Source organism: Oryctolagus cuniculus, chromosome 12, assembly GCF_964237555.1.
Source record: "Oryctolagus cuniculus chromosome 12, mOryCun1.1, whole genome shotgun sequence".
NCBI lineage: Eukaryota > Metazoa > Chordata > Mammalia > Lagomorpha > Leporidae > Oryctolagus > Oryctolagus cuniculus.
The window spans coordinates 57116306-57143273 of record NC_091443.1 but is presented as its reverse complement, the minus strand read 5'-3'; the positions used below and the strand labels follow the sequence as shown (position 1 = coordinate 57143273).

The following is a 26968-nucleotide window of genomic DNA, read 5'->3' as shown; positions in this document are numbered from 1 at the left end:
GCCATTGGAGGGTGAACCAACGGCAAAAGGAAGACCTTTCTCTCTGTCTCTCTCTCTTACTGTCCACTCTCAAAAACATTTTAAAAAATAATAAAAAAAAAGAATGCTCTCAAACAGAAATAAACAAACAGTAAATGCTGGCGAGGATGTGAGGGGAAAGGTACCCTAATCCACTTTTGGTGTGAATATAAACTGACGCAGCCATTGTGGAAGACAGTATGGAGATACCTCAGAAAGCTGAAAACAGATATAGGATATGACCCAGCCATCCTGGTACTGGGAATTTACTGAAATCAACATATGAAAGAGTTGTACCCCTTGTTTATTGCAGCTCAATTTACAATAGCTAAGATATGGAATGAAGCTAGATATTCATCAACTGATATCTGGATAAAAAAACATGGTATATATACAATTTGGAATACTACTCAGCTATAAAAAAAAGAATGAAATCCTATCTTATGCAACAAAATGGATGCAACTGGAAACCATTATAGTTAGTGAAATAAGCCAGTCCCAAAAAGACAACTACATATGTTTTCTCTGATCTGTGGTAACTAAGAGTGCTCAAAATGTAATGTATAGGAGTGAAATCAACATTTTCAGCTAGGATGATTGTTTACAGTCCTGAACAGTTTCTTTTTCTTTTTCTTCTTACTATTGGTTGAACTCTTCACTTAGTGTAGTGTTAATCTTATGAGTATAAAGTAAACTGAAAATAGATCATTGTAAAAATTAAGAGGGATTAGGTGAGGAAGGAGGAGGAAGGTTGGGAGCTGGGAGGGAGGGAGGATAGGGTGGGAAGTATCACTGTTTCTCAATCTGTATACATGAAATTTGTATACCTTATATAATTTTTTTTAAAGGTAATTCAATCCTACATGAGTGGCAGGAACCCAAAGACTTGAGCCATCACCACTGCCTCCCAGGGTCTATTTTAGCAAGAAGCTGGAGTCGGGTGGTAGTCAAATACCCATCCATGCTCATCTTTTCTTTTTTTTTTTTTTTTAAGATTTATTTGTTTGTTTGAAAGACTGATGACAGAGAGAGAAGAGAGGGAAGGAGGGAGGGAGGAAGAAGGGAAGGAGGGAGGGAAGGGGAGAGAGAGAGAGAGAGAGAAAGAGAGAATCTATCTTCCATCTGCTGGTTTGCTCCCCAAATGCCTACAACATCCAGGGCTGGGCCAGGCCAAAGTCAAGATCCTGGAACTTTACCCAGGTCTCCCATGTGGGTGGCAAGGTCCCCAAGCACTTGGGCAATCTTCTGCTGCTTTCCCAGGAGCATTAGCAGGAAACTAGATTGGAAGCAGAGAAGCCAGGACTTGAACTGGTGCTCATAAGGGATACCAGTGTCACAGGCAGTGGGTTAATATGCTGTCCTATAGTACTGACCCCTGCTCATCTTTTTAAACAATTTTTTTTGCCTCACTCTATACTTTTAAGTCATTTTTCTTATGGCTCTCCATAAAATTATGTAAATCTCTTCACAAGGGGTTGGTACTTTTTTGGATAAGTTTATAGCACATATATTGATAATACCAGTGGGAGCTTTTTCTTAAAAGATCATTAAATTCATTATTTGCAGAGCATATTAAAGTCTAAAAAAAAAAGGAAAGTTTTAGAAAACTAAGATAGTTCCAGTTAGGGAGAACATCAGAAGAAAACACATTAGTGAGGAGGCACAGGGTGGGTGTGTTTGGAAAACCTCAGGTCTTGAGTTGGATCACAAGATATGTGTAGAGAGACAGTAATAAAAGTCTGGTTGATAGAAAATGGAATTAACTTGAGTAGAGTCTTAATTCACTTGAAAACGGAGAATCATTTCCGTTTTGAGTAAAGAAAGTGATATGATCAGAACCACATGTGAAGGTGTGTGATGGTTCAGAGCATCAGCACCTGCAGATGGGAGATGAGCTGGGAAGCCACTGAAAATCTCCAGCCTGAATCAGCCAGAGCCAGCAAGTAGAAACTATGCAGTTGAATGACAGAGGTGAACTGAAGAACAGTGTAAGTCTTTCTGCCTGAAAGATGAAAAAATATCTTCATTAGAAATAGGATGGAGTTTGGAGGGAGGGAGGAGGAGGATGAACCCAAATGTAGATCTACTGGGAATAGTTTGATAAGCTCTCCCAGAAGGAAGCTCATCAGGGCTTAGCTTGTCTGATGAATAAAATTGTAAGCCTTTTGAAAACAAGATCCTGGAATCTTGAATTTTCTTCCCTCCATGCTCTGACAACATTTTCTTTGGACACTTTTTCCATCCATATTGATGACTGTTTTTCAACAACTTGTAACAGTCCCTCTTTCTTCTCAAAGTTAGGACTCCCTGTTCTCAATTTAAGAAGGAATAAAACAGAAAATTGTGCTCAGGTGAATTCTCAGAGAAATGTTTATTTCTAACTGCAAATATAATCTAAGCAGAGGAGACGCGTTTTTCAAATTCCACGTCTTCAACTTGTTCACACTTGCATTACTGGCAAAATACTAGGTATTACTGCCTAAATTTCCTACATCTTGCTTTGCATCTCAGAGTCTAGTTTCAATTATAACCAATTACTGAATTAATCTAGATTTTACAGAGACTGTCATATGGGGTCACAATGTGCTGAGGCAGTTTGAGGGTCTCCCTGCAGCTGTGTTGCAAGGTAGGTTGAGAAGTGGTATACTCCTGCCACTGAATAGCGCTTCCCTTTAAAAGAGTGAGCCAAACTCCCTGGGCTTCAGTGTTCTCATGTAAACCAAGGAGTCAGGGAAAGCTCTCAGATTTTATGTTGGCCTTGAAATCCCCCTTTCTTCTACCCATCATCCAATTTTTGAGTGAAAATAACATGTAAAAGTTGAAATGCATTATGTTAGCATTTCTTACCTGATCATAATACCGCAGGTAATACTTCACAACGTAGTCCACCAGATTAATCCCATTATCCTAGGTTTAAAGAGAAGCTTAGATGAAAATTATGCACACAAGACTCCACTATGGCAGAAATGTCAGAGCTGAAATTTCAGACTGTGACTCTCCTAATTTATAAGACCTGGTCCTAATTCTGTTTAAGACTGGCAAGATTTTCCTTCTCCTCCCATTCATTTTTTTTAAAAATTACAGCTAGGCAAAGAAATGGCAAACCCTAGCCTTTGTGTGTGTGTTGGGGGGGGGGCATTGGAGGAAGTGGGGGAGGAACAAATAGATGATCCCTAAATCTGCAGAGATAATGGCTAAACAAACAAACAAACATAGTGTTTGCTAATATTTTCTGGCATAAAGTCAAGAGGGGGGGTGGCTTGAGCTAAAGGGAACCAGGGACTAGAACAGAAAACCATCCCTCCCTTTCTACCTTTCAAAAAAATGTGTGTTCTTAATGGTGTGAAAAACAATCAGGGCTAGTTTAAAAGGAACACCAAGCCACTTTATGACCCTGAGAGGCCAGGGGCGAGCAGGCCCTCCCACAAGGCAGCCTTTGTGTGTTGTTCACAGGGGTCTAATTCTAATTTGCCTGTGTATTTCCCCTCCCTGAACTCCCCCCTGTTCCCCATGGGATGCCTAGATATGGGCTGGTTGTTTCCAAAGAGGTAGCGCTGCAGGGGTGTGGAGCCAAATGCTAATCAGGCTCAGAGAGTTTGACAGTGGACCCCCAGCCCAATTGTCACAGCCAAAGAATAATTCAAATGCTTGGTTCAATGGGTGATTCAATACTGCTCTGCCAATCAGAAAACAGTAAATTACAAGTTGCCAACACTAAGGTCAAACAGACTCCAGCCATTGCGTGGCTAACATGGCTAATAATGCTGACTATTTATACTCCCATTGAAGAACCAGTCTAATATCTAATCACATACCTTAGAGCAAACAAAGACTGGGGATTGTGGCATTGAAAATAAGGTCCAGCATAGAAACCTGACCTTTATTCAAAAGTTACAAGAGAGCAAAGAAAGAAAAAACGTCTAAAATAAAATAAATTATTAGGGAGAGGGTAATGAAGAATGGACAATCTGGAATTTTGTTTTTTAAAGTAAAGGTAAAGAAGCAAAATAATGACAGATCATAGGAACTCATCATGAAAAATAAACAAGTACCCGACTTTTGACGTCCTTGAGTTTGGGCAGAATTTCTAAGCTATATCCATCTGCTTGACCTCGAGTTCTATTTCCTCCATTCATATAATTTCCAAAAGCCAGAATGAGAGCTAAAATATCCTTCACGCTCTTCATGTGCAGCAAGCCCTGTGACGGCAAACACTAATTAGTATGGAGCTGAACTCCAAATGGACCCATGCTCATTCAACAGCAAATATTTGCTGAGTACCCAATAGGCTAGTGGCTTGTTACCAACAGGACTAACAGTTGCAGAAATGAAAAATAGATTTGACTAAGCCATAAGTGTAAAAAAAATACATTAACAGTCATCATTTTCTACTCACTCAATCTTTTATGAACAGTCCTGGTTTTAATATTGAGGATTAAATATCAGTATTTATATTGCCATTTAAGCCAGTTTTAATACTTATTTTAAAGTATTTAATTGGAAAAATGGAGTTCATACAGTTAGGGTTGACCTTTAATAATTTTGGAGCAGAAAGGCATTTAATTCTTTTTGAGACTCTGTTATATAACTATATAAACTGTCCAGTTAAATGCAGAGTAGACATAATAGTAAGCATGTTCTTCCTTATCCCTGTGTGTGATCCTCAAAGGGAAACTATAATACATTCTTAGGCCATGGACTATAATTATTAATTTTATTAAATTTGTGATTATTAAGTTTTTGTTGTATTGTCTATTAACTTTTACAATATCAAGCTGCTTAGGAATTTCTTCAGCTGTCTGTTTTATGTGCTTTTCCTCTTTATTTTCTTTGATGTGTCAAGTGCAAATTTCCAAGTTGAAATTTTTTTCTCTATAGTCTTACGTGACTTTATTTTAAAATTCAGCTAGCCTCTGCTGTGGCCAGGGAGTACAGTGGAGGATGGCCCAAGTCCTTGGGCCCTGCACCCCATGGGAGACCAGGAGAAGCACCTGGCTCCTGCCATCGGATCAGCGCGGTGCGCCAGCCGCAGCGCGCCGGCTGCGGCGGCCATTGGAGGGTGAACCAACGGCAAAAGAAAGACCTTTCTCTCTCTCTCTCACTGTCCACTCTGCCTGTCAAAAAAAAAAAATAAATAAATAAAATAAAAAAATTCAGCTATAGGTAAACATCTGCTCCTGGCTTCCAGGTGTTCCTAGTGGATACATATTATTATTTTTGCAGTATTTTGCTTTCTTATTGAAATCTTGTATAATTTTAGAGGAAAACAAATGTCCCCTCCAGATAGGCAAGTAAGCACTACTCCACAATATTTGTGGAGAAGGCTAGCATGCTCTTATGAAAACTGGTCAGTGTAATAAAAAGCCAAGAGCTAGAATCTAACTTCATAATGAACAATGGTATAGTAAAGCCAACATATTTATTTCATTATCTCTAGAATCCTTAATTTCATTGGGTAGACATATTTTTCAGATCATCAAATCATCAAATGCATCTTTTGCAATCCAGAGAGTCAAACAGAAAGCAAACTATGCTATTTATGTTGGCTTTTATAGGTAGTGCATCCACTGGAAGGTATTTGGAATTTTTAGAAGAAATCTGTAAAACCACCTTTTCTTTCCTTCTCCCTCTCTTGTTCAGTATCTTCTTTTCTCACTCTCTCTTTTCCACTCATACACACTCATAATTGGTTCAGATACTTATACTTAGAAAAACATAGAACCCCATCTCCAAAAGGTTTTCTACAAGGGCAGGATAATTGGTCCTTTACTTTCTCCTTTACTTCCAATAAGAGCAAAGCCATCTTTTAAATTAGGCAGTAGACATACCTTAGAAGCTCGAGTGATGATCTCTACCTTTCGATGCAAGGAAGTTATACCCTCAGAAAAGACAGATCGGAAGATTATGCACTGGGCACGTTCAGCAAAATTAGGAATCTGCGCTAATTCATGTAAAAATCTGTAAAAATAAAAATGAATCCGTTACCTCTACATATAATCACAAGAAAAATAAAGAGCTGAAAAAAGATTCACCATGACAATGTTCATTTGACAAAAAGATATCAGTGTAACTCAAAGAACTCCAAGGATATATATTCTATTGACAACAGGGCTACTTCTTTAAAAAATTACCTTAAAATTTTTTATTTATTCATTTGAAAGGCAGAAACATAGACACAAAGACAGACAGATAGAGCCCCATCCACTGCTTCACTTCCCAAATACTTGCTACAACCAGGAATGGACCAGACCAAAGCCAGGAACTCAATAGTGACCTCTCATGTGAAGAGAATGGACCCAACTACTCGAGCCATCATCTGCTGCCTCTCAGGATACGCATTAGCAGGAAGCTGGAATTGGGAACAGAGCCAAGACTGGAATCCAGTCACTCCAATATGGAATCAAGGTATATCAGTGGTAGTTTCACCTCTACATCAAATGCCCATCCACAGCACCAGGTTTTTATGGGTTCCTATGATGGCCAATAAATGTACTGTGTATAAATTGCTTTACAGACATAAAGTAAATGCAAGTATATTAAGTTATCTCTCTCTCTTGCTGAACAAACAAAAGATGAAATCCAAATGCAAAGCACTAGTCTTTAGCAATTAAGAAAAAATTCACAATATATTCTCTTATAATGCAGGATTCTCTAAAGGTGTTATTTACACCTCTCATAGAACCAGCAGCAAAGTAAAGACTTCAGGAAAATGTCTACTGACAAGTGATTAAAAACAACAACAAATTTCTCTCACTAAACTGAGCTACTATTTCTGCCCAGTGAATGACACAGTTGTCAATAATGATCAAATTCTCCAGCTATTTGTTTACTTTTTCACATCAACTTACCCGTATAGACACAGTTCATAGCTCAGAACTTGGAACAAAGTAGGCACTCATTAAGTAGACAACCTTAAGTTTCTTAAAAAAATATGGCAAGACAGATCTTAAAAGCTAAAGGTGAGGATTGACCTACACACAGTAGCTCACTGTCTGAGTAGCTGGGCACTGGTATCCTTTGCAAAATTAAGCTGGAAGAGCTACATACTCTCCAAGCCAACCACCAGAGGAAAGTGTATAAACTGAGTGGAAACAGTTGGACAAGCATTCAGAAAAGGAGAGAATGCACTATCATTAATTTCATTTTGAAACTGAAATGATGATTAACTGATTTTCTGAAGTCTTGATCAACTTATAAAATCATTACCTTGAAATTTTGCAACTTCTCACTAATAATGGATTTACGTAGGAGCAAACTTAGAGCCTCCTTCTTTCTATTCCCAAAGAAATGTTCTTAGCTTATACTCCATGCCTTCTTTACTTTTAAGGAGGCTAGGTATTTTTTTTTGTTTTTGTTTTTGTTTTTTTTTTGACAGGCAGAGTGGACAGTGAGAGAGAGAGACAGAGAGAAAGGTCTTCCTTTGCCGTTGGTTTACCCCGCAATGGCTGCTGCAGCTGGCGCATCGCGCTGATCCGAAGCCAGGAGCAAGGTGCTTCTCCTGATCTCCCATGCGGGTGCAGGGCCCAAGGACTTGGGCCATCCTCCACTGTACTCCCGGGCCATAGCAGAGAGCTGGCCTGGAAGAGGGGCAACCAGGACAGAATCCGGCACCCCCAGACCAGGACTAGAACCCGGTGTGCCGGCGCCGCAGGCAGAGGATTAGCCTATTGAGCCGCGGCGCTGGCTGAGGCTAGGTTTTAATTACTACTTCTAATTACGAACTATTTTTCTTGCTTATCATACAACTAGTTCATCTCCTCCATTTTAAAAATGACATTAAGATGAAGCAAAGAATAACCATTAAAGAAAACACACTCTTGTTTTAAGGTTCTACAACTGGGATTATTATGAAAATCATAAGATGAAATATAAAAGTAGGACCCCAAAAGAATTCTGGATTAGGATAACATGAAAAACATCACAGTCTATGTTTAAATTACATCTTTATAAATAGAGTGTTAAACAGTGGAATCTTCCAATGACTGGAACTAGTGCTATCAGCAGTTTTCACAAATATCTGAGCAGTAAAAGCTCCTAGGACTGGCTGTGTTGGATCCTGGGATAACGCTTGACAAGATTTATTTATTCAGATGCTAAAAGCTATCTTGAAGAAGGACCTTGCATTTCCCCCTTCCAAATGTGCCATAAGACACCATTCCCAAAGTACGACCTAGATTCCCAGAGTACTCACACTTCCTACTTGAAATGAACACAGTGAGTGGAGCAGGTACAGGGACTATGTGAGAGAACATACAGATGGATGCCTCACTGACAAGGATGCAGATGAAAAGGAGAAAATATTGGACAAATAATTATAACTAGTCTCAGAAGAGGAGGCTTAGGAACAATAGGAGGAGACCAAATCGCAGACTCATCAATTCATATTAACCAATAAAATAAATAAATATATATATAAAATAGAACTGCAAGGTTTTCTAGCATGAAAGCTATACTGGGATTAGGGATTACACTGGGAAGACTCTCAGAGTTCCAACGTCCTCTGTATGGAGAAGAGTCTGAGGGAGAGAAGTTCAGGGATTATGCATTACTTTGGGACAGAATCATGTCACAGAAAATTAATGCCAGAGCAGCACATCAGTTACCAAGACTGTCATTCAATCCTCCAAGTGTGTTTGAGGCATTCAGTGTGTCAGGCATCACACTAAGACTTGGGAATAGCATTTAACTTAACACAATTCCTTCCTGATGACCTGGGAAATAAATCAGTGATTACTCTGGGGTGTGGTAAGTGCTATTGGCAATGGGATCCCTAAGAGGAGCTATGGAAGACACTGCAGGGCACTGGAGTCAGGGCCCTGGTGACACGACAAGTCAACTAGGGCTCTGGGTAGGACACGTGCCAAGACAGGTTGAATAGTATCTGTAGGGGGAGGTGAGCAGAAGTCAGATGCTAAAATGAGATTTTGTGTTCTAAAATAAGGACTTTAAACTTTATCTGAACAAATGAAGGCTTTTGAAAACAGAGAAGTGACACTTTCAGCTTTTTATTTTTGAAAGAACATGCAGTAGCTTGGCTGATTGCATATAACAACAGATTCGCAAGTGGGAGTCCTATCAGACTACTCCAGAATCTTCTGAAAAGTAACAGAAGAGGGCCTGCAATGTGAATACAATGTGGATGAGGAAGCTCCTAGGCTAGCAAGACCCAGAGAAAATAATTTCCCAAGGGGTACTGAGAAGAGTCTAGGATGACTTATGGGTTTTTTGGCTTGGATACCTGGAAGAATGTGAAGATTCAAAATACTGGAGAAGATATTTGGGGAAATTTTTCTTCCCCAAAATAGCCATGCAAAGGCTTGCAGCAAAGCATTGTAACCTTCGCATTTATCTAGTGAAGGACAAGAAGTATTAGTTACCACAAAGTCTATGGAAAGCAAGTGTCTGTTAAATACCTTGACCCCACACCAAGTGCACCTTACACTCTAAACATAAAGATAGGGTCAGCAACTCTTACATATCCCTAAGCATAGGATTTTAAACATTGGGCTTTGGTACTTATTAATATTTACAGATTTATTTCCTTTTGGGCTAGTCCAAATTTATACTCTTAGTTTTAATAATAGAGAGGACTAAATACGCTCCATATGTGACACACATAAAGCATCTTCTCCCTTTTCCCCCTGTGCATTCGGACTTCCCCAGGAAGGACAACTTCACTATGTATATATGACAGAAGCTCCGTGCCTCATACTGTTTGGGGTTACCAATCCATGGTTACAACTCAGCTCACAGGTGTCATGATACCATGGGGCCCACTGTTAATCATCCCCAAATCCTTGACTGGGGTTATCACACAGGACTGCATCCACTCATAATTTCATGCTTCAGCTTCTGTTCATTCATAGAAGAGAATGCTAACACTATCAGACTACAGAGAAGTACACTAACACAGCCTACTTCGTGGGAGTTCCTAGACAGCCACGGATCCTGGTGGAGCAACCCAATAAGCTGTCTATGGTGTCCTCATTCTAGGCCAAGACAAGTGTGCATCAGGCCTAATCCAATATAGTAAGGTCTGCCTCACCTCACCACCATTACCAAGCAACAAGAGAGGTATGGGGCATCCTTCAAGGGAGCAGCTCACAGACAACCAGAGCGGCTCTCCTTAGAAGGAGTGGTCCCCAGCAGAGAACACCTCTGTGGGAAATGACTTGCAAAAAATGCTTACAGCAGACTCACTTGGACTTTATGGCAAATAAGTTGCCAGAAAATCAGACTCTGTCATAAATCAAACAAATGCAAGCCAGTTTAGGAGGCTGGGAGCAAAGGTGAAATTCACTAAGGTCTTAGGGCCATTACTTCTTCATGCCACTGAGCCCAAGTCCATCACCTCCCCAGTACAACATGACAGTCCTAGCTGCCATCAGTCTTAGCTGTACATGTCCAGGAAGCCATTCACAAATTTAAAAATGCTTTTCTCTGAACACCACCAGCAAAGAAATAGGAATAAGCTGCCTACTAATTTATCGGCCACTATTATTCTATGTGCTGGCAATCATTCTTGAAAAACAAGGAAAAAGGAAGAAAGGATCCAAAAGGAAAAGGTGACTCTTTCCAGCTATGGAAGCACATGATCTCTCTCACCAAGCATGCATTTCACTGGGTCACCCATTCCTATAGCTGAGAATAGAGGCTGCAGAGTGACTCAGGGGTTGTCAAGTTCTGCTTACAGGCCAAATTCAGCTTGCCACTAGCTTTCTAAGGTCTGTGATATAAGACAGTGTTTTACATTTTTTTAAAATAGTTGAAGAAAGGATCAATAGAAGGGTAACATTTTATGACATGTAAAAATAATATAAAATTCAAATTCTAGTGTTCACAAATGAACTTTTATCAGGGTAAAGCCACACTCATTTGTTTATATATTGTCTATGATTGCTTTTGCACCATAATGGCTGACTTGAGTAGTTGTGACAGATCTCTTGGACCCACAAAGCCTACAGTATATACTATCTGGTCCTTGACAGAAAAAGTTTGCCATTCTAGGGGCCAGCTTTGAGGTGCAGCAGATTAAGCCACCAACTGCAACAGTAGCATCCCATATCACAGCACTGTTTCAAGTCTTGGCTGTTTCATTTCAATCCAGCACCCTGCTACTACACTTGGGAATGCAGCAGAAGATGGCCCATATACTTGGGCCCCTGTCACCCATGTGGGAGACCCAGATGGAGTTCCAAGTGCCTGGCTTTGGCTTGGACCAGTCCCAGTCATTGCAGCCATTTGGGGAGTGAACCAGCAGGTGGAAGATCTCTATCTTTCTCCATCTCTCCCTCTCTCTGTATAAATGTGCCTTTCAAAGAAATAAAGCTTTAAAAAAATTTAAAAAAAAGTTTGGCATTCCAGGCTTAGTGTCCAATTTTGTACAACTGGTACAACCTAAATGCTTCATATGACCTAATGTCCCCACCTATCCCCTATTGCCTTGTCAATGCCTAACCATCCCATTAATAGTATCTACTTTCAGCCACTGCCACTTTCACAAGTATTAATTAGGAAACATGACTTGAGAATAAATCACAGGATCAGTTTGTGGTGGGAACTGCTAAGGAGAATGGTTCAAGTAAATGGAACACAAAAGCAGGGGAATCCCATTCGGACAGATTTACAACATTGGAGGCTTCATGAACTAACTTTGGGTAAGGGGCAGGGGGTCTTGACCCTTGTTCCATGTGACAGTAATTCATCTAAGGTTTCCAAAACTACCATGAGGCTTATCAATAACTGAGTAAACCTAGAATTCTCTTCCCACCCTTTGTGTTTTACAGACGCTTTTCCGGGTTTGATTATCCAGGCATCTATGGGGGTTGGAGCATTCTGGAAAACCCAAAGACAAGGCATGGAAGGTGTCAGTGCAAGCCATAGAACTTCGGAGGTCTTGAAGGTTGACTTGTTACCATAGCCATGAACACTTCATTTCTACTTTGTGTTCTACGACTGACTAATCTCCAGGCTGAGTGTAGGTTTCAATCGGAAATGAGGCATTCAAGATAGCAAAAGAGGCCCCTATCCACTTAATAATTTTCAGAGTCCTAGGCCCTGAAAAGCTGGGTAGGGCCCTGGTGTCTGAGATAAGCCCCAGAAGCTTATCTCAGAACACCCTCCAAGCAAGGACACAAGTTACTAAGTTACATACTTAGAGTGTATGGGTTGTCAAGCCTATGAGATGATCTAAGAACAGAGCAAGCAACTCTAGATGTGAGTGGAGAGAAGAACAAGCACAGTGCAAGGGTGAGAAAGTCTCACCAAATTGGGCCAGGGCAGGTGGAGAAATTTAGGAAGACACTGGCTCATTTGGGCTCCATTTACTGAATATGACACTCAGGAAGATGAATTTGAATTCTGTGACACTGATATCATCATTTAACTGCATCAGCAGAAGCTTAAACAGAGCAATGCCTTCTTCCTTCCTCGGTTACCCTTTTGGCTAAAATGTTTAGTCTAGGAGGAATTAACAAGTTGCTAGAACAAGAATGGGGAGTTGTGTGGGGTGAGAGAAGGGGGTGGGGTGAGACATACTGTATCCAGCAGCACAAATCTCCGTTCTGCTTTTCCCGGCAGCTGGATCATTCTGCTACTTGCAATAGGTCACGGGGATGATAATGTTGTGATTTAGCTCACTGCACAATAGATTTGGTCTCTCAGAATAGGGACGGAGGAACACAGAGACCATGGTTCTCCTTTCGGCCTAACCGGAAAGTAGTTTAGTGTCCTTACTGTTCAGGTTTATCCAGCAGCTTCAATTCTTCTTCTTTAGATGTCTCATAATACTTTCTTATTTTAACCAATTCATCCTCTTGGGCTCTCTGTATTGAAAGACAAAACAAAAAGCAGTGAGAATCTAAGGCAGTGGGTCTCAAGGTATAATCTCTAGTCTAGCAACAGGAGCATCAGCTGTCATTTGCTGGAAATGCAAACCCAACCCCACCACAGACACAAGATACTCAAAGGTGTGACCCTGTAAGCCCTCCAGGTGATTCTGGTACATGTGGAAGTTTGAGAGCCCCTGGTTAATACAGAAGGTCACAACAAGCACACTCAGTCAGACAAGGAAACCAGGGCGATTGATTACTACCTTTAATTCCCTGTCTCTTCAGGTGTAAGCAGAGGGGGCAAGTTGTCCTTACCACACTCAGAATAGCACTTCTAACTTGCATAGGTGCCTAATTTACTTCTGTTCACCATTTTCCCTTGTTCTGAATTTCATCAGTACCTATTGTCTGGACCACTTATTTTGGCATTTAGTTGAATGCAGCTGGACTCTAAGATGTGCTAACAAGTATCAACCGTGTGCATAGCCCTGAGCTCATGCTGACAACAAAAAGCATCTGGAAGGTGCTCCGCCCCTAACAATATCATTTAACATCAATGACTGTATCTGAATTTTATAGAAAGACCCACTGAGGCTTGAGCTAAGTAACTGGTGAAGGGCTTCTGATGAGCAGTCCTTCTTTCTCCCACTATATCATGCTGCCTTCCAGGTAATCAACAAGTTCACAATCACCTCCTGATGTCCCAGTGCCTTTGGGTTTATTAATGAAAGCTTTCCTGGTTTTAGGAAATGTGGGAAAAGCTTCTACCTGCCTGTATAAATAGCTCCTAATACATATAAAGTATATGAAAATGAGTAGGGAACTGATGAGCCCACCACACCTAGAATATTAGACTATGGACAATTTCTATAAGAGATGTAAAGCCTCAGAGAACATAAATACTGAAACGAATCATTTTGAGCTGGGTGACCATGGCATACCCTAGAGCCCCAGGCAACTTCCTGGGAAATACCATTACTTAGGAGAATCCAGGGGGCTGGCACCATGGCTCACTTGGTTAATCCTCCACCTGCAGCGCCAGCATCCCATATAGGCACTGGGTTCTAGTCTCGGTTGCTCCTCTTCCAGTCCAGCTTTCCGCTGTGGCCCAGGAGGGAAGTGGAGGATGGCCCAAGTGCTTGGGCTCCTGCACCTGCATGGGATACCAGGAGGAAGCACCTGGCTCCTGGCTTTGGTTCGGCGTAGCTCCAGCCATAGTGGCAATTTAGGGGGTTAACCAATGGAAGGAAGACCTTTCTCTCTGTCTCTCTCTCTCCCACTGTCTAACTCTGTCAAATAAAAAAAATCTTAAAAAAAAAAAAAAAAGAGAATCCAGTTCAATCTATGTTTTTGCATCCTAACAGTCAGGAAACCAGAACAATTAACAGTAGTGGGAATTGTGACTCTCTGCTGTCATCTACTCAAGACAGCCTGCTCATTCTGTTGGTTATATCCACTCATTAGTCAACTTAAAAGACCTTATATGTGTGTAGTGCTGTTTACTTTCAAAATACATTGCAACTGCTACATGTGTTAAATCACATTTAATACAAAACAATCTGGTGGGCCCCACTATAATTCCCATTATGCTGATGGTCTATAGGATTAAGGAACTTGAGTAATTGGCCCAGGGTCATTCAGCAGGCAGTGGTAGAGCTGGACCTAAGACCATCTGACTTCGAAATCAAGAATCACAGCAACCATTCCACACTACCTTCCCACATTCAACATCATTAGCTCAGTTGGACTAAGAGTAATCATCCAAGCTGGTACTGGCTTCCCATTCCTCAAAGGAAGACACTGGTATAGGCCAACATTAACCAGGGAGCTTATCTTCAGTCACTCTGCCAGCACATGACAGAAATGAGTTCTAGAGCACAACAGTGGGTGGTCTCCACCTTGAACCACCCTGACTCGCAGATGCTCAATGAGATCTACTAACACAGATGAGCATGGTGGGAGTCAGGAACCTAGTGCTCCTGTCGTGTCAACTCACTCAAGCTTGCATTTCTGTGCCTTAATCTCTTCCAGGATAGGCTGAAATTCTTACCACTGAAGAACATGAACAGCTCAATGAGTTTTGGGGTAGAAACTCTAGCTCTGAATATTGTTGCTACTCACATTTTCATATAAAGCCGCCAGGGTCTCCAGGTCAACCACAGAGTCATCCACATTGAAAATGGCTGCCAAAAACCCAGAAAAAGAAAGGGGTAAGAGATTTACTGAGATTCCCTGCACCAACATCGACTCCGTATTCAGCTTTCAAAGGAAGTAACACTGTGCTTTCTTGTGTAGATTATACCTTTTGGCCTGTTTCTGCTCTCCTTCCTTTTACAACAGGGTGCTCAAAAGAAAAAAGTCAAAAATGGTTCCTATCACTGGCCTAAGCCTTAGCTGTTCCTTGTTTCATTCCTCATACTCTGTGTCCTTTCTGTAGTTTAATTTAGGCTCCACAGGAAAAGTGCTTGTGCATTAAAACTAAATCAGTTTGTAGGTTTGAAGCACAATGTTAAATCTTTCTTCCCGCTGGTAATTGAAGAGATTTAGCACCTAATGCACCAGAACTGACTCTTACCCATTACCAGAAAGAGAGAGAAAAGACAACCCTACAAATTAAACGAATTCAAGCATGTGATTTCAGGCACCTTTCCATAGCCTTTGCAAACATATTGTTTGGATTAAAAAGACAAGAAAGAGCAATGATTGCATCAATGGCAAATTAAGATAATGGAAACCTCCCATGAGCCAGTTTTCAGGTAAATTCTAATTCCTATTGCTTATTAGATCTCTACTTGCTGTGCTGTATTTAAATAAATTATTTAGCTGTTAACTAATGTGGTTGTGATTTCACCTAGAGAGGTTCTTTCTCAGATATCCTATGATAAAAAAATGAGATTTTAAAGCCTTCATAGATTTGGCTATCAAAGTGTTTAAAATAGGCAGAGGCCCACATCTTTAAATAATTATTCAAAATTAATAAGGTTTGTTCCTTCAACTCTACCTTCCTTCCCTGACTTTACATTGTGAAATTAACCAGCACGCTAGTAAATTTTCTCCATGGCAGGCTAGTTAATTTTATTAAACCAACCAGTGATGCTTAGGACGCCTTAAAATTATGCTCGTCAACCATTTTTCTCTTCACTTGCATTCTGCCATGGTTTTGGGAGAAGGTTGGGATCAAGAAAAAAAGGCAGGTTGCTTTGGAACTGTTTTGCTCTGTGGTTTAGAGTTATAAGAACATTTTCATAGAATTTTCACAAAGTTAATGAACTGAGCTAAGATCACGTGCCTCCACAAAACACCGAGAAATGTACTTAAATTTCCTCCCCAGGCCACCCTCTCTAACTTAGGAGTTACTCAGCAAACTATTCTTAGGTACTGAGGAAAGAAGAGGCCAATATGCTAGTGAGAAAGTCAGTAGTCTCAGATTCCACCAAGACAAAGGAAAATTACACTTCCCAAAAGGCCAATCTGAAACCACAAGAGAAAAATGTACTTTGAGGAAAGAATGGAAGAATCTGCATGCCCCTAGGACTGTTATTTTATGTATGGAGAGAATATGAATTCATAACTTATCAGATAGGCCATGCATTTTTTAAATGTCTGGTGCCCCAAAAAGCAACAAAACAGTCAGAAACAATGTCAGTTTGGCATAAATTCAAATACACTCCTACCAAAATCAGTCAACATGAATGCATTAAAAAAAGGTAAAATTCTAAAAATTATTTATCTGAAAATTTTGTTACTTTTAAATTAATCACTTCTCATAGGTACTATGTATGAACCACAAGCTTAGATGCAATCTAGTTATCTTAAGTAATGAGGAAATGAATGATCTGTGAGTTTCTATTTTTTAGTAAGTAAATATTTGGTTATGGAAAGTTAATAAGCCTGGGACCAACACATTACATTGTCAGCCAATTCCCCCCTGATGTTGTCAGTAGCAGGAAGCAAGCCCCTAGAGAGAATGTGAGTGGCAAACAGCATGGATTTTGGAGACATTTATTCATTGTTTCTTTCATCTAGAGCTTGGATAAATATATGTTGAATATGCAGTAAGTTCCAGAAATTGTTCTAAACTGTTGGAAATTTGTACATTAGAAGTGTATGCAACATCCAAAGTACTTGATCTCATTAAATTTACAGCCGAGATTAGGGGACAGAGGCTCAACAATACATAATTTCAGATAACAGTGTACTTTAGAGAAGACAAAAGAGAGAAATGTGTAGCATGGGGTCAAGAAGGCCTCCTTGAGAAGTGATAATTAAGACCTGAAGAGGTCAGTTTTGTGAATCTGGAAAAAGAACACTATAGAGAAGTGGAACTGGAAAAGCTATTTTCATTTCTTTTCTTTTATAAAAATTTATTTACTTATTTGAAAGGCAGAGAGGGAAGGAGACACAGTGAGAGAGAGATCTTCCATCTGCAGATTTACTCCCCAGTTGGCTGCAACAGCCAAGGTCAGGCCAGGCCAAAGCCAGTAGCTTCATCTGGATCTCCCATGTGGGTCCAGGGGTCCGGGTACTTAGGTCATCTTCTGCTGCTTCCCGGGTGCATTAGCAGAGCTGGATAGGAAGTGGACCACCGGGATATGAACCGGCGCCTATATGGAAATGCCTGTGTTGCAGGCAGTGGCTTAATCCGCTATGCCAAAGCGCCAGCCCCACGTTTCTTTTTTGTGCTGAAGGAACATATTCAAGGCAAAGAAAAAGATCCCGATGACTACTAAGGATGGAAAAACACTTGCTATATGAGGCTGACATCTTAAATTGTCTGTGCCTCAGCATATCTGTAAACCAGATCTAACACCACTTAATGAAAATATTAAGTGAGGTAATGTGTGTGTCTGGCGTGGTACACAGAGAAAGAAATGAACTCAAGATGGTGCCTATGAGCTATGAGTGTTAGGATTCCAAGTAAACACATTGTGAAGCTGTTTTAATGCTTATTAATGTCTTATCTCCCCTAACACCTGGGAGGAATTAGGGTAAGAAAATTCAACTACTTAGTAATTTGTGCCATAAATGCAATGCTAAAGAATTCTTGGGTGTTTGATAGTAATTTCTACACAGTTCTTACAGCCATTTAAAACACCACTTGCAGCCCAACTCCATTATTATTAATAGGAAAGATACATGCATAAATATCTCTAATTACAAAAAAATGTATCAAACATCCTGAGGGAAATACAATATACCTATGGGTCCACTGAGGTTAACCTAATTTCTACCTCGAATTTTAGTACTTCCCAATCCATCCTACTATAATCAAAGTAATTTTTGGGGGCCGGCACCATGGCTCACTTGGTTAATCCTCCACCTGTGGCGCCGGCATCCCTTATGGGCACCGGGTTCTAGTCCCAGTTGCTCCTCTTCCAGTCCAGCTCTCTGCTGTGGCCCAGGAAGGCAGTGGAGGATGGCTCAAGTTTTTGGGCCCCTGTACCCGCATGGGAGACCAGGAGGAAGCACCTGGCTCCTGGCTTTGGATTAGCGTAGCTCCAGCTGTAGTGGCCATTTCGGGGTAGAACCGATGGAAGGAAGACCTTTCTGTCTCTCCCTTTCACTGTCTAACTCTGTCAAATAAACAAAAAAAGTAATTTTTTAAAAGTCTATTTTTTTTAAAAAAGATTTATTTATTTATTTGAAAAGCAGAGCTAAAGAGAGAGATGGGGTGAAGCAGAGAGATTTTCCAAATTCCAACTGGCTGCAATGGCCAGGACTGGACCAGGCTGAAGCCAGAAGCTTCTTCCAGGTCTCCGATGTGGGTGCAAGGACCCAAACACGAGGGCCTTCTTCCACTGCTTTTCTCAGGAGCATTAGCAGGGAGCTAGATATGAAGTGGAGCAGCTAGGACTTGAACCAGTGCCCATATGGGATGTTGACATCTTTACCCACAAAGCCATAATGCTAGCCCCTATAGCCCTGAACGGTTTTTTTTTTCTTTTTTCCTTCTTAACTATTTGTTGAACTCTTTCCTTGGTGTATGGTTAATCTTACGAGTATAAAGTAAAGTGAAAGTAGATCATTTTAAAAATTAAGAAAGGTAATAAGAGAGGAAGAAGGAGGAAAGGTAGGAACATGGGTGGGAGGGAGGGTAGAGTGGGAAGTATCACTATGTTCCTAAATCTGTATATATGAAATAAATGAAATTTGTATTCCTTAAATAAAATTAAAAAAAATTTAAATAAAAAACTACATAATCTTAAAAATCTTAATTTGTGGGGCTGGTGCTGTGGCGTAGCAAGTTAAGCTGCCACCTGCAATGCCAGCATTCCACGTGGGCATGGGTTTGAGTCCCAGCTGCTCCACTTCTGATTCAGCTCTCTGCTAATTTACCAGGGAAAGCAGTGGTGGAAGATAGTCCAAGCGCTTGGGGCCCTGCCACCCACATGGGAGACTTGTGAGAAGCTCCTGGCTTCAGCTTGGTCCAGTCCTGGGGGTTGTGACCATTTGGGGAGTGAACCACAGGATGGTTCTCTCTCTCTCTCTCTCTCTCTCTCTCTCTAACATTGCTTTTCAAACAAATAAGTCTTTTTTTAAAAAATCTTACTTCATGGATTGGCATTTGTTGTAGTCATTAGGGTGCTGCTTGGGACATTCACATCCCTGCTGGAGTGCCTGGATTTGAGTCCAGCTTCTGGCTAATGTGTATCCTGGGAAGCAACAGGTGATGAATCAAGCAGTTGCATCCCTGCCACCGATGTGGGATACCTGGACTGAGACCCGGCTTATAGTTTCAGCCTGGCTCAGCCCCAGCCACAGCAGACATTTGGGGAGTTAATCAACAGATGGGAGACCTCTGTCTTTCTACCTTTAAAAAAATAAATATTTTTATCTTGCTGCTTAAAATACTTGAGTACCTCTCCATTAAACATTAGATGAAGTCCTAACTCCTTCGCCCCGTTTTAAAAGTCATTCCTTGCCTGGCTCCAAACTACACTTCCAAGCTCGTATCCTACCACTTCCTCCATGTACCTGGGGCTGCAGCAGTATTGCACAACTCCCCATTCCTGAACATGCCAAGGCTTCCTCCCTTTCAACACCTCATCTTCCAAGGCCCAGAGGTCAAAGGTTTCCTACCTTCGAAGGACAACCCTGACCTTCAGATCGCTAAGTCCTTGATCTTTCCCATTTCCAAGGCACCTCATTCATGTTTTATGTAAGGGAGGATAATATATTTTAAGAATCTGTGCTATGGTGTGTTGCCTAACAGTTTCCCTCTGCTACTGGGCAGTAAGGTGTCTGTAGTCAAGGATCATTTCTTAGGCATCTTGGCAACTCTACTTCCCAGAATAGAACCTGGGTGTAACAGGTATAAAATAAGTATTTGTCGATGTGGTATACACCACAGGACTCCTGCAGAGTGAGTCCTTCTGCTGGAATGTGAGGAGAGGTTTCTCAAAAAACAGAACGAACGTTTATACTTGAAAAGAGGATGGAATTCTGCACGTGACAATATTATAAGGGGGTGTATTTTATTTTTTTCTATTTAAATTTTGTAAATTGGCACATTAGTACACATTTATTGATCACTCTGAGTTGCTTCAATACATATGCATGCTGTATAATGTCTAAGTAGGGGTAAGCATGCGTATCATTTGTCATATCTTTATGGTGAGGACATTCAAAATTTTCCCAATATTCTTTGAAATAACTCATATAACACATCATCATCGACAGTGACTCTACTGTGTGGCAGAGCACCAGCACTGGTTCCTCCTAACTGTAATTTAGTATCCATTGACCAACCTTTCCCTATGCCTCCCTGTCCACTACTCTCCCAGTCTCTGGTAACCACTGTTCTATTCCCCGCTTCCATGAGACCAAGCTTTTTATATTTCAGTAATAAAATCAGGTATTTTTTTCCTCTGTGTCTGGCTTATTTCACTTAAAATTATTTTCTACAGTTCCATGTTGTTGTAAGTGACAGGATTTCACTCTTTCTATGATTGGTTTCCTTTGTACTTATGTGTCACATTTTCTTCATTCATTCATCAGTTGATAGACACTTAGGTGGTTTTCCTTTCCTGGGCACTGTGACTGGTGCTGCTATAAACAGGAAAGTAAAGATATCTCCCTGACACACTGGTTTCATTTCCTTTGGATATATACCTGGTAGTGGGATGGGATTGCTGGGTGATATGGTAGCTAGTCTCACTGTCCCTCTTCCAATCCAGCTCTATGCTGTGGCTGGGAGTGCAGTGGAGGATGGCCCAAGTGCTTGGGCCCTGCACCCGTGTGGGAGACCAGGAAGAAGCACCTGGCTCCTGGCTTCGGATTGGCGCAGCACTGGCCATTGTGGCCACCTAGGGAGTGAACCAACAGAAGGAAGACCTTTCTCTCTGTCTCTCCCTCTCACTGTCTGTAACTCTGCCTCTCAAATAAATAAAATATTTAAAATAAATCAATAAGGACAGTATCTTTCTCATATTTCTAACCTTCAAGTAAATTATAAATAGTAGTTTCACCTTGGTAAAAAGAGATTAACAATAAAAGTTCAACTGATATATATTGCTTCAGCCAGACCCCTGAAATGCCCATTTACTAATTATCATAAAATAAGCCAAACTCACTTGATGCAATGCCAATTAATGAATTTATAATTAAGTATCAATGAGAAAGCTATGAGATATTCCAGCTGCAACAAGCAGCTGCAGACAGGCTCATGGGACGTTCAGGCAATGCCAGGCAATTCAATTATGGCTTCGGGAAGGAATTAAGGGATGAGGTAGATAGACTAGACCTGGTGGAATTCTGAAAGTCATAACAAAGAGCATGCAACACATTTGATGTGCACTGAGCAGTTATCACTAGGGAGGTAAACTGAACAGAGTCATATTACACAGGACAGGTCAAAACTCAAAAAGACCAGTTTAGAAACTCCTGTAGTGGGGCAAGAAGTAGCAAAAGCCTGAATAGTGTAGACAGGAAAGACAGGGCAGAGGAGAAACTAGAAAGCACTGTGTGGTGGTATCACTAACCCGCTCTGGGGCTGAGCAGATTGCAGTATCTATCAGAGCACTCTAACATTTTGTCTGGTAGTTAAGCTGCCCCCGTCCCACATCAGAATACCTGGACTTGTTCCTAGTTCCAGATCCTGATTCCAGCTTACTGTTAATGATGATCCTGGGAAGCAGTGTTGATGGCTCAGATACTTGGATTCCTGCCACCAAGGTGGGAGACTTGGATTGAGTTCCTGGCTCTCAATTTCAGTCCCCTGGCAGTTCTGACACCCATTTGGGGAGTGAATCAGTGGATGAGAGCTCTCTCTCTCAAATAATAAATTTTTAAAAGTCCAAAAACAATCACTCTTTTCTTAAGACTAGATTTAGGGGAAGCGCTTTCTGTCACTCTTGTAGAAATAGGCGAGTGTAAGGGCTGGAAATGCCTGTGGATCTGTCCCCTACAGCCTGGAGCAGAAGAAAGGGACTGATAAAGGAAGAAATAGATAAAGGGACTCATTTAGGGCCAATGCCAAGTATCCCACTGTTTCTCTTCTTTTATAAAAGGATCATAAAAATAAAATTTTAAAAAGTAGGATAAAACTCAAGAGGTATAAGAAGCAGTATCAAGGGCTCATCTAGTACAGCCCAGGAACCTAAGGAAATTAAATTATTTCTACCCTACCGATGGTCAAGGACAGTTAGTTTATTGATTGAAGGTCTGAAAAAGATAAAGGTTTGAGTTCAGGGGCTCCTGGGAGAGCTGTCTTACATGCACAAAATTCCATCTCCTAGTCACCAAATATAGTTTAAGCTCCTGGAGAGCCAGATTCTATACTTGATAATTATATTCCCCAAATCCTGGACAATGTGTTAGAGAATAAACAAAAGTTCTCTAATGAAGTCGTGCTTGAAAGCATTTACTATTAAACCTATAAGCCATTACATGAACTCATAATTAGTAAACTGATGATCACAATGTGAAAAGAAGTCAGCCTTTAAGTGTTTTTTGGAATTACCTAAGATCAGATATCTTGCTCTATTTTAGACTTTAAAAATACATACTCTGTCTCTTTATATCCTTCTTTCCCTCACATACCCACACACATACACCTTTCATCTTGTAAGATGAACAAACAAAACCAGTCTCCACAATTCTACAGCAAGCCTCAAAGCCCCAGTACAGTAATTCCAAGTAATCCTAGCTTTTGTTCCTGTCTGTATAAGGCTCATTATACCAACACTCCTGCAGATGGTGTTAGAAAGGTGAAGTGTCAAATCCACAAAGGGGAGACCCCAGCAACTCATTGCTACTGCAATATCAATCATTGCTGGTGGTTTTTACTTTTATCTCCCTTCCTCCTTAGTTGTCCCCACTCCCACTGTCAGTTCAGTTAGAATATTTCACCTACACCTCACAATATGTCGAAAGGAAGTAGACACACGCTGTGAAAAGCTGGTAATTTTATTGGGTTCCTTTACCTTTAAAAATCTGTTACTTGGTCAAGTCTGGCTTCTGAGTTTCTTTTTTGCAGGGAAATTGAGGCAAACATTTTTATGTGGTCCTCTGGTGCCTGCTCTGTACTACAAGAATTATATACACAAGGGTCATTAGAGTAGTGCTTCGCCCATTAAGATAGAATAACCGTCAGCAGGGACAAAAAGCAGATCCGTATCACAAATTCAAACTAACAGGCACACATAAAAGCTATGTGCCTGCTTTAGGCACATGCACAGGGTCAAGGTCTTACACAATGGATAAATTCCCTCTCCAGTTCAGAGACCACTTTTCCCAAAACCAGCCTAAGTAGAAACAACACGCAGGAATTCTCTCAGCCTTCTGGCCATTTTTAAACCCTATTCTCCAAGTGCACCACATCCAAATAAACAAAGAATATGCTTGCTGTTTGAAAAGCTTCTGTACAAAAAAAAAATATGAACACACTGCAAAAACCCAGAAGAATCACTAGGGAGCTTCCTTTTTGACTGAAATAGCTCCTTCGTGAAGATACTTGGGAGATTGGGGCTGAGAAGGCACACCTTTTAGGATGAAGATTAGCCAAAGTCAATCTGGTCATCCATCATGTGGAAGATGCCACAGATACACAGGGGTGGGCTGGTTTACCAGGCTGCAGCTGATGTTGAATTTAAGAATAAATTCCTGTGTAGCCCATTTTATTTAGCTTTGCGTTTTTTTAAGTACCTGACATGACTACTTTGCACAAAGTGAATGTGTAATAGCTATTTATTAATAATATTATTTATTAATAAATTTATTTATTAAATATTAAATAATTTATTAATAAATCTTTCCAGATTTATTAATATTAAAGCAAACATTAATGACTATTTGACTCTACTAATAGCAATTATTTTGTTAACAATGTTAATTTCTAAACAGCCACCCTATAACTTAACTTTTTTGCCTGAATTATTATATTTTAAGATTTTATTTTATTTATTTGAAAGAGTTACAGAGAGGGGTAGAGCCAGAAAGAGAGAGAGAAAACTTTTCCATCCACTGGCTCAACTCCCCAAATGGCTGCAATGGCCAGAGCTGAGCTAACCCAAAGCCAGGAGCTTCTTCTGGGTCTCCCATGTGGGTGCAGGGGCCTAAGGACTTGAGCCATCTTCTATTGCTTTACCAGGCCATAGCAGAGAGCTGGATGGGAAGTGGAGCAGCCAGGACTTGAACTGGCACCCATATGGTATTCTGGCACTGCAGGACAGCGCTTTAACCCGCTGCACCACAGCATCGGCCCCCCAAATTATTGATAATGTATTAATACTGAATAAAAACTCAACTAGAAAGAAAAAATAATAGAATTAGGAAAGTAACGTAGAAGGGCTTTTTTTTTGTTTTTTAAAAACAAACTCTCTCATGCAACCTACCTCACAAAACTCTGAAAAATCTACCCACTGGACCCCTGGGCCCTACCAAGGAAAAGGAAAGGGTACCCTGGGGTCCGTGGAAGGAGTCCGCGGCAGAATCTGAGTGCTGAAGAAGAGGAGAGCAGGAACACCCCAGAGTGTCACCTCCCAACAATGACGTCATCACTGAGGGAAGCTAAGTCCATAATGAAACTGCAAGAGTGGAGAAAAAGGGGCAGGCAGAGAGGAGCCTGGGAGAAGCATTCAGAGAGCAGGACAGGAAACTCTGCAGAACTCTGTTAACCAAATCTCTCCACAGTGGTCACAATTCTCCTAGAACCTTATCTCGATCTCAACATGCCTTGGGTTTTCCCAATGGGCCCTCATGTCCTAGCCCCAGGCATGCCTTAGCATCACAGAGATGCAAAAACCCTCACTCAATGGCAAATATCCAAATGACATGCTTAAGGACACCAATGGAGAAAAACAACTTAAAGGAGTCTCTGTCCACTACACCAGAAAGGGGGGGGGGGCAGCAGACAGATTTTACCGGAGATTAATAATTAATAGCTAGTATTTATTGGGAGCTTCTTCTGTGCCAAGCATTGTTTTAAGTGTTCTGACATTTAATCCTGTGATGTGAGTGCTGCTGCTGTCCTGTAAGGCACAGCTTGATCTCCTAAGCTCAATTCTATAATCATCAACTATCCTTTAAGGCAGTGGGTATTTACTGGACCCAGATTGCACTTCTTGCATCTTTTAGAAGCATAAGGCTAAAAGCAATCATGCCATTTAAAATCATTACCACCTTAACAACCCACAGAGTCCATAAAGAAATCTTAGTCTCCAACTGGCATCACATGCTTTTTGTATTAATCAGAAATCTCTGAGTAGGAACCACATATGACCCAAATTATGGAAGTTTCATTTATATATTGTTCACAGACACTGTTCCAACATTACTTAATTATTGCTAATACTTTGTTCAACACTAATATGCTACTTCAATATATGTAGAAAAGATTAAGTGTCAATCTTATTCAAAACAATCAGTATTACAGCTGAGTCACAACAGAATTTCCAAAAAAAGGAAATGTGGAATTTGAAAATCCCTTATCCTGAACAAAAAAGAAAGATAAAGGGAAGATTTAAGATACCTATATTAGCAAATTTTAATTTTCTTGAAAAGATATTGTAACTGTATATTACATGCCGAAAAGGAAAATAATGCACACAAAAAGCAGAGGAATAAACGAATGTCGCTTCCAAACACATGAAGAACAAGAAATATAATTTATAATCTCACATTCTTAAATGCCTGCTAATGTGTCATGTTCATTAGCATAAACCTTAATTTAGGCTCTGATGGAGTAAGAGACAAGTGCAAAAGACATGATCAACAGGAGCTAGCTGGGAGGTAGAAGAAATGACAGTCACATAAGGGATACTTATCTATTCTAAAACCTCTAAACTACTCCATTTTATAAAGCAAAAATTCCAATTCTTGCAACAGTCTAAGCATTGGCTGCATCAGAGGATGCCCAAGATGCTATATTATAGGTACAATTAAAATCATCCATGGTTCAAATCTCAAAGAAAGGCATAGGGCATAGAATTTACAACCCCCCCAGCCCCCCATATTCCCTCTGTTCTCCAGAAGGCAATGGAATGAGAAACAGTTTGGGTTAATCTGCTTCTGTTCTTCCATTAGTTCTGGTTCTTTTAAGCCAAAATTACATTCCAAGCAGATTGGATGGTCTCAGCCAGTTGCCTGAAGGTAAAGTACAAAGAAATGCCACCCTCTGCTTCCTGGACTCAGGAACTGAAGGAATGTATAGAGGCTTAGAAAGGGGTGGGTGGGAGCCCTGCTGCTCAGGTGTTTTAGACCCAGTGGGAGGAAGGAAAACATGGAAAAGGAAAGGGTAGTAGAGCTACTATTATATTTATTTAATCTAAAAACTATGAAAAATGAGCTCTACCGAACATTTTAAAAGTCAATTGACACTGGCCCCTTCATTCAGTTGGTATGTCAGCAGCCCACAATCGCATGTAATTTCTTAAGTGACATCCTCACTTCCTTTGCTTTAACATATTGCGATTTGTTGGGGGGGGGGGGGAGGCAAATAAATGAAGTTTTCTGATTGTAAGAAGTTTTCTGATTCCAAGATCTGCTTTCAACTAAACTTCACAAAGTAAACAAGTTGGCTTCAAAAGGTTCCTGCAGAGTAACCCCAGATTGAAGATAATCCATCAACAATAAGAAAACAGCACAGCAGACACTTTGCTAGAATAAGCTCCCCATCAGTC

The 26968-nt window shown here is 40.6% G+C and overlaps 1 protein-coding gene across 6 annotated transcripts in view; it reads right to left on the bottom strand.

The window, feature by feature from the left end:
- The window catches only part of FMN1 (formin 1), a 481578-nt gene that overhangs the window by 161896 nt on the left and 292714 nt on the right, over positions 1-26968 (bottom strand). For all 6 annotated transcript variants that reach the window (XM_051822097.2, XM_070053344.1, XM_051822098.2 and 3 more), the window contains 5 exons: positions 14970-15031; positions 12754-12842; positions 5847-5976; positions 4071-4217; positions 2866-2925 (listed from right to left, as the gene is read on the bottom strand). In XM_051822097.2, the coding sequence (XP_051678057.2) occupies positions 2866-2925; positions 4071-4217; positions 5847-5976; positions 12754-12842; positions 14970-15031 (488 nt within the window). The remainder of the gene's footprint in view (positions 1-2865; positions 2926-4070; positions 4218-5846; positions 5977-12753; positions 12843-14969; positions 15032-26968) is intronic.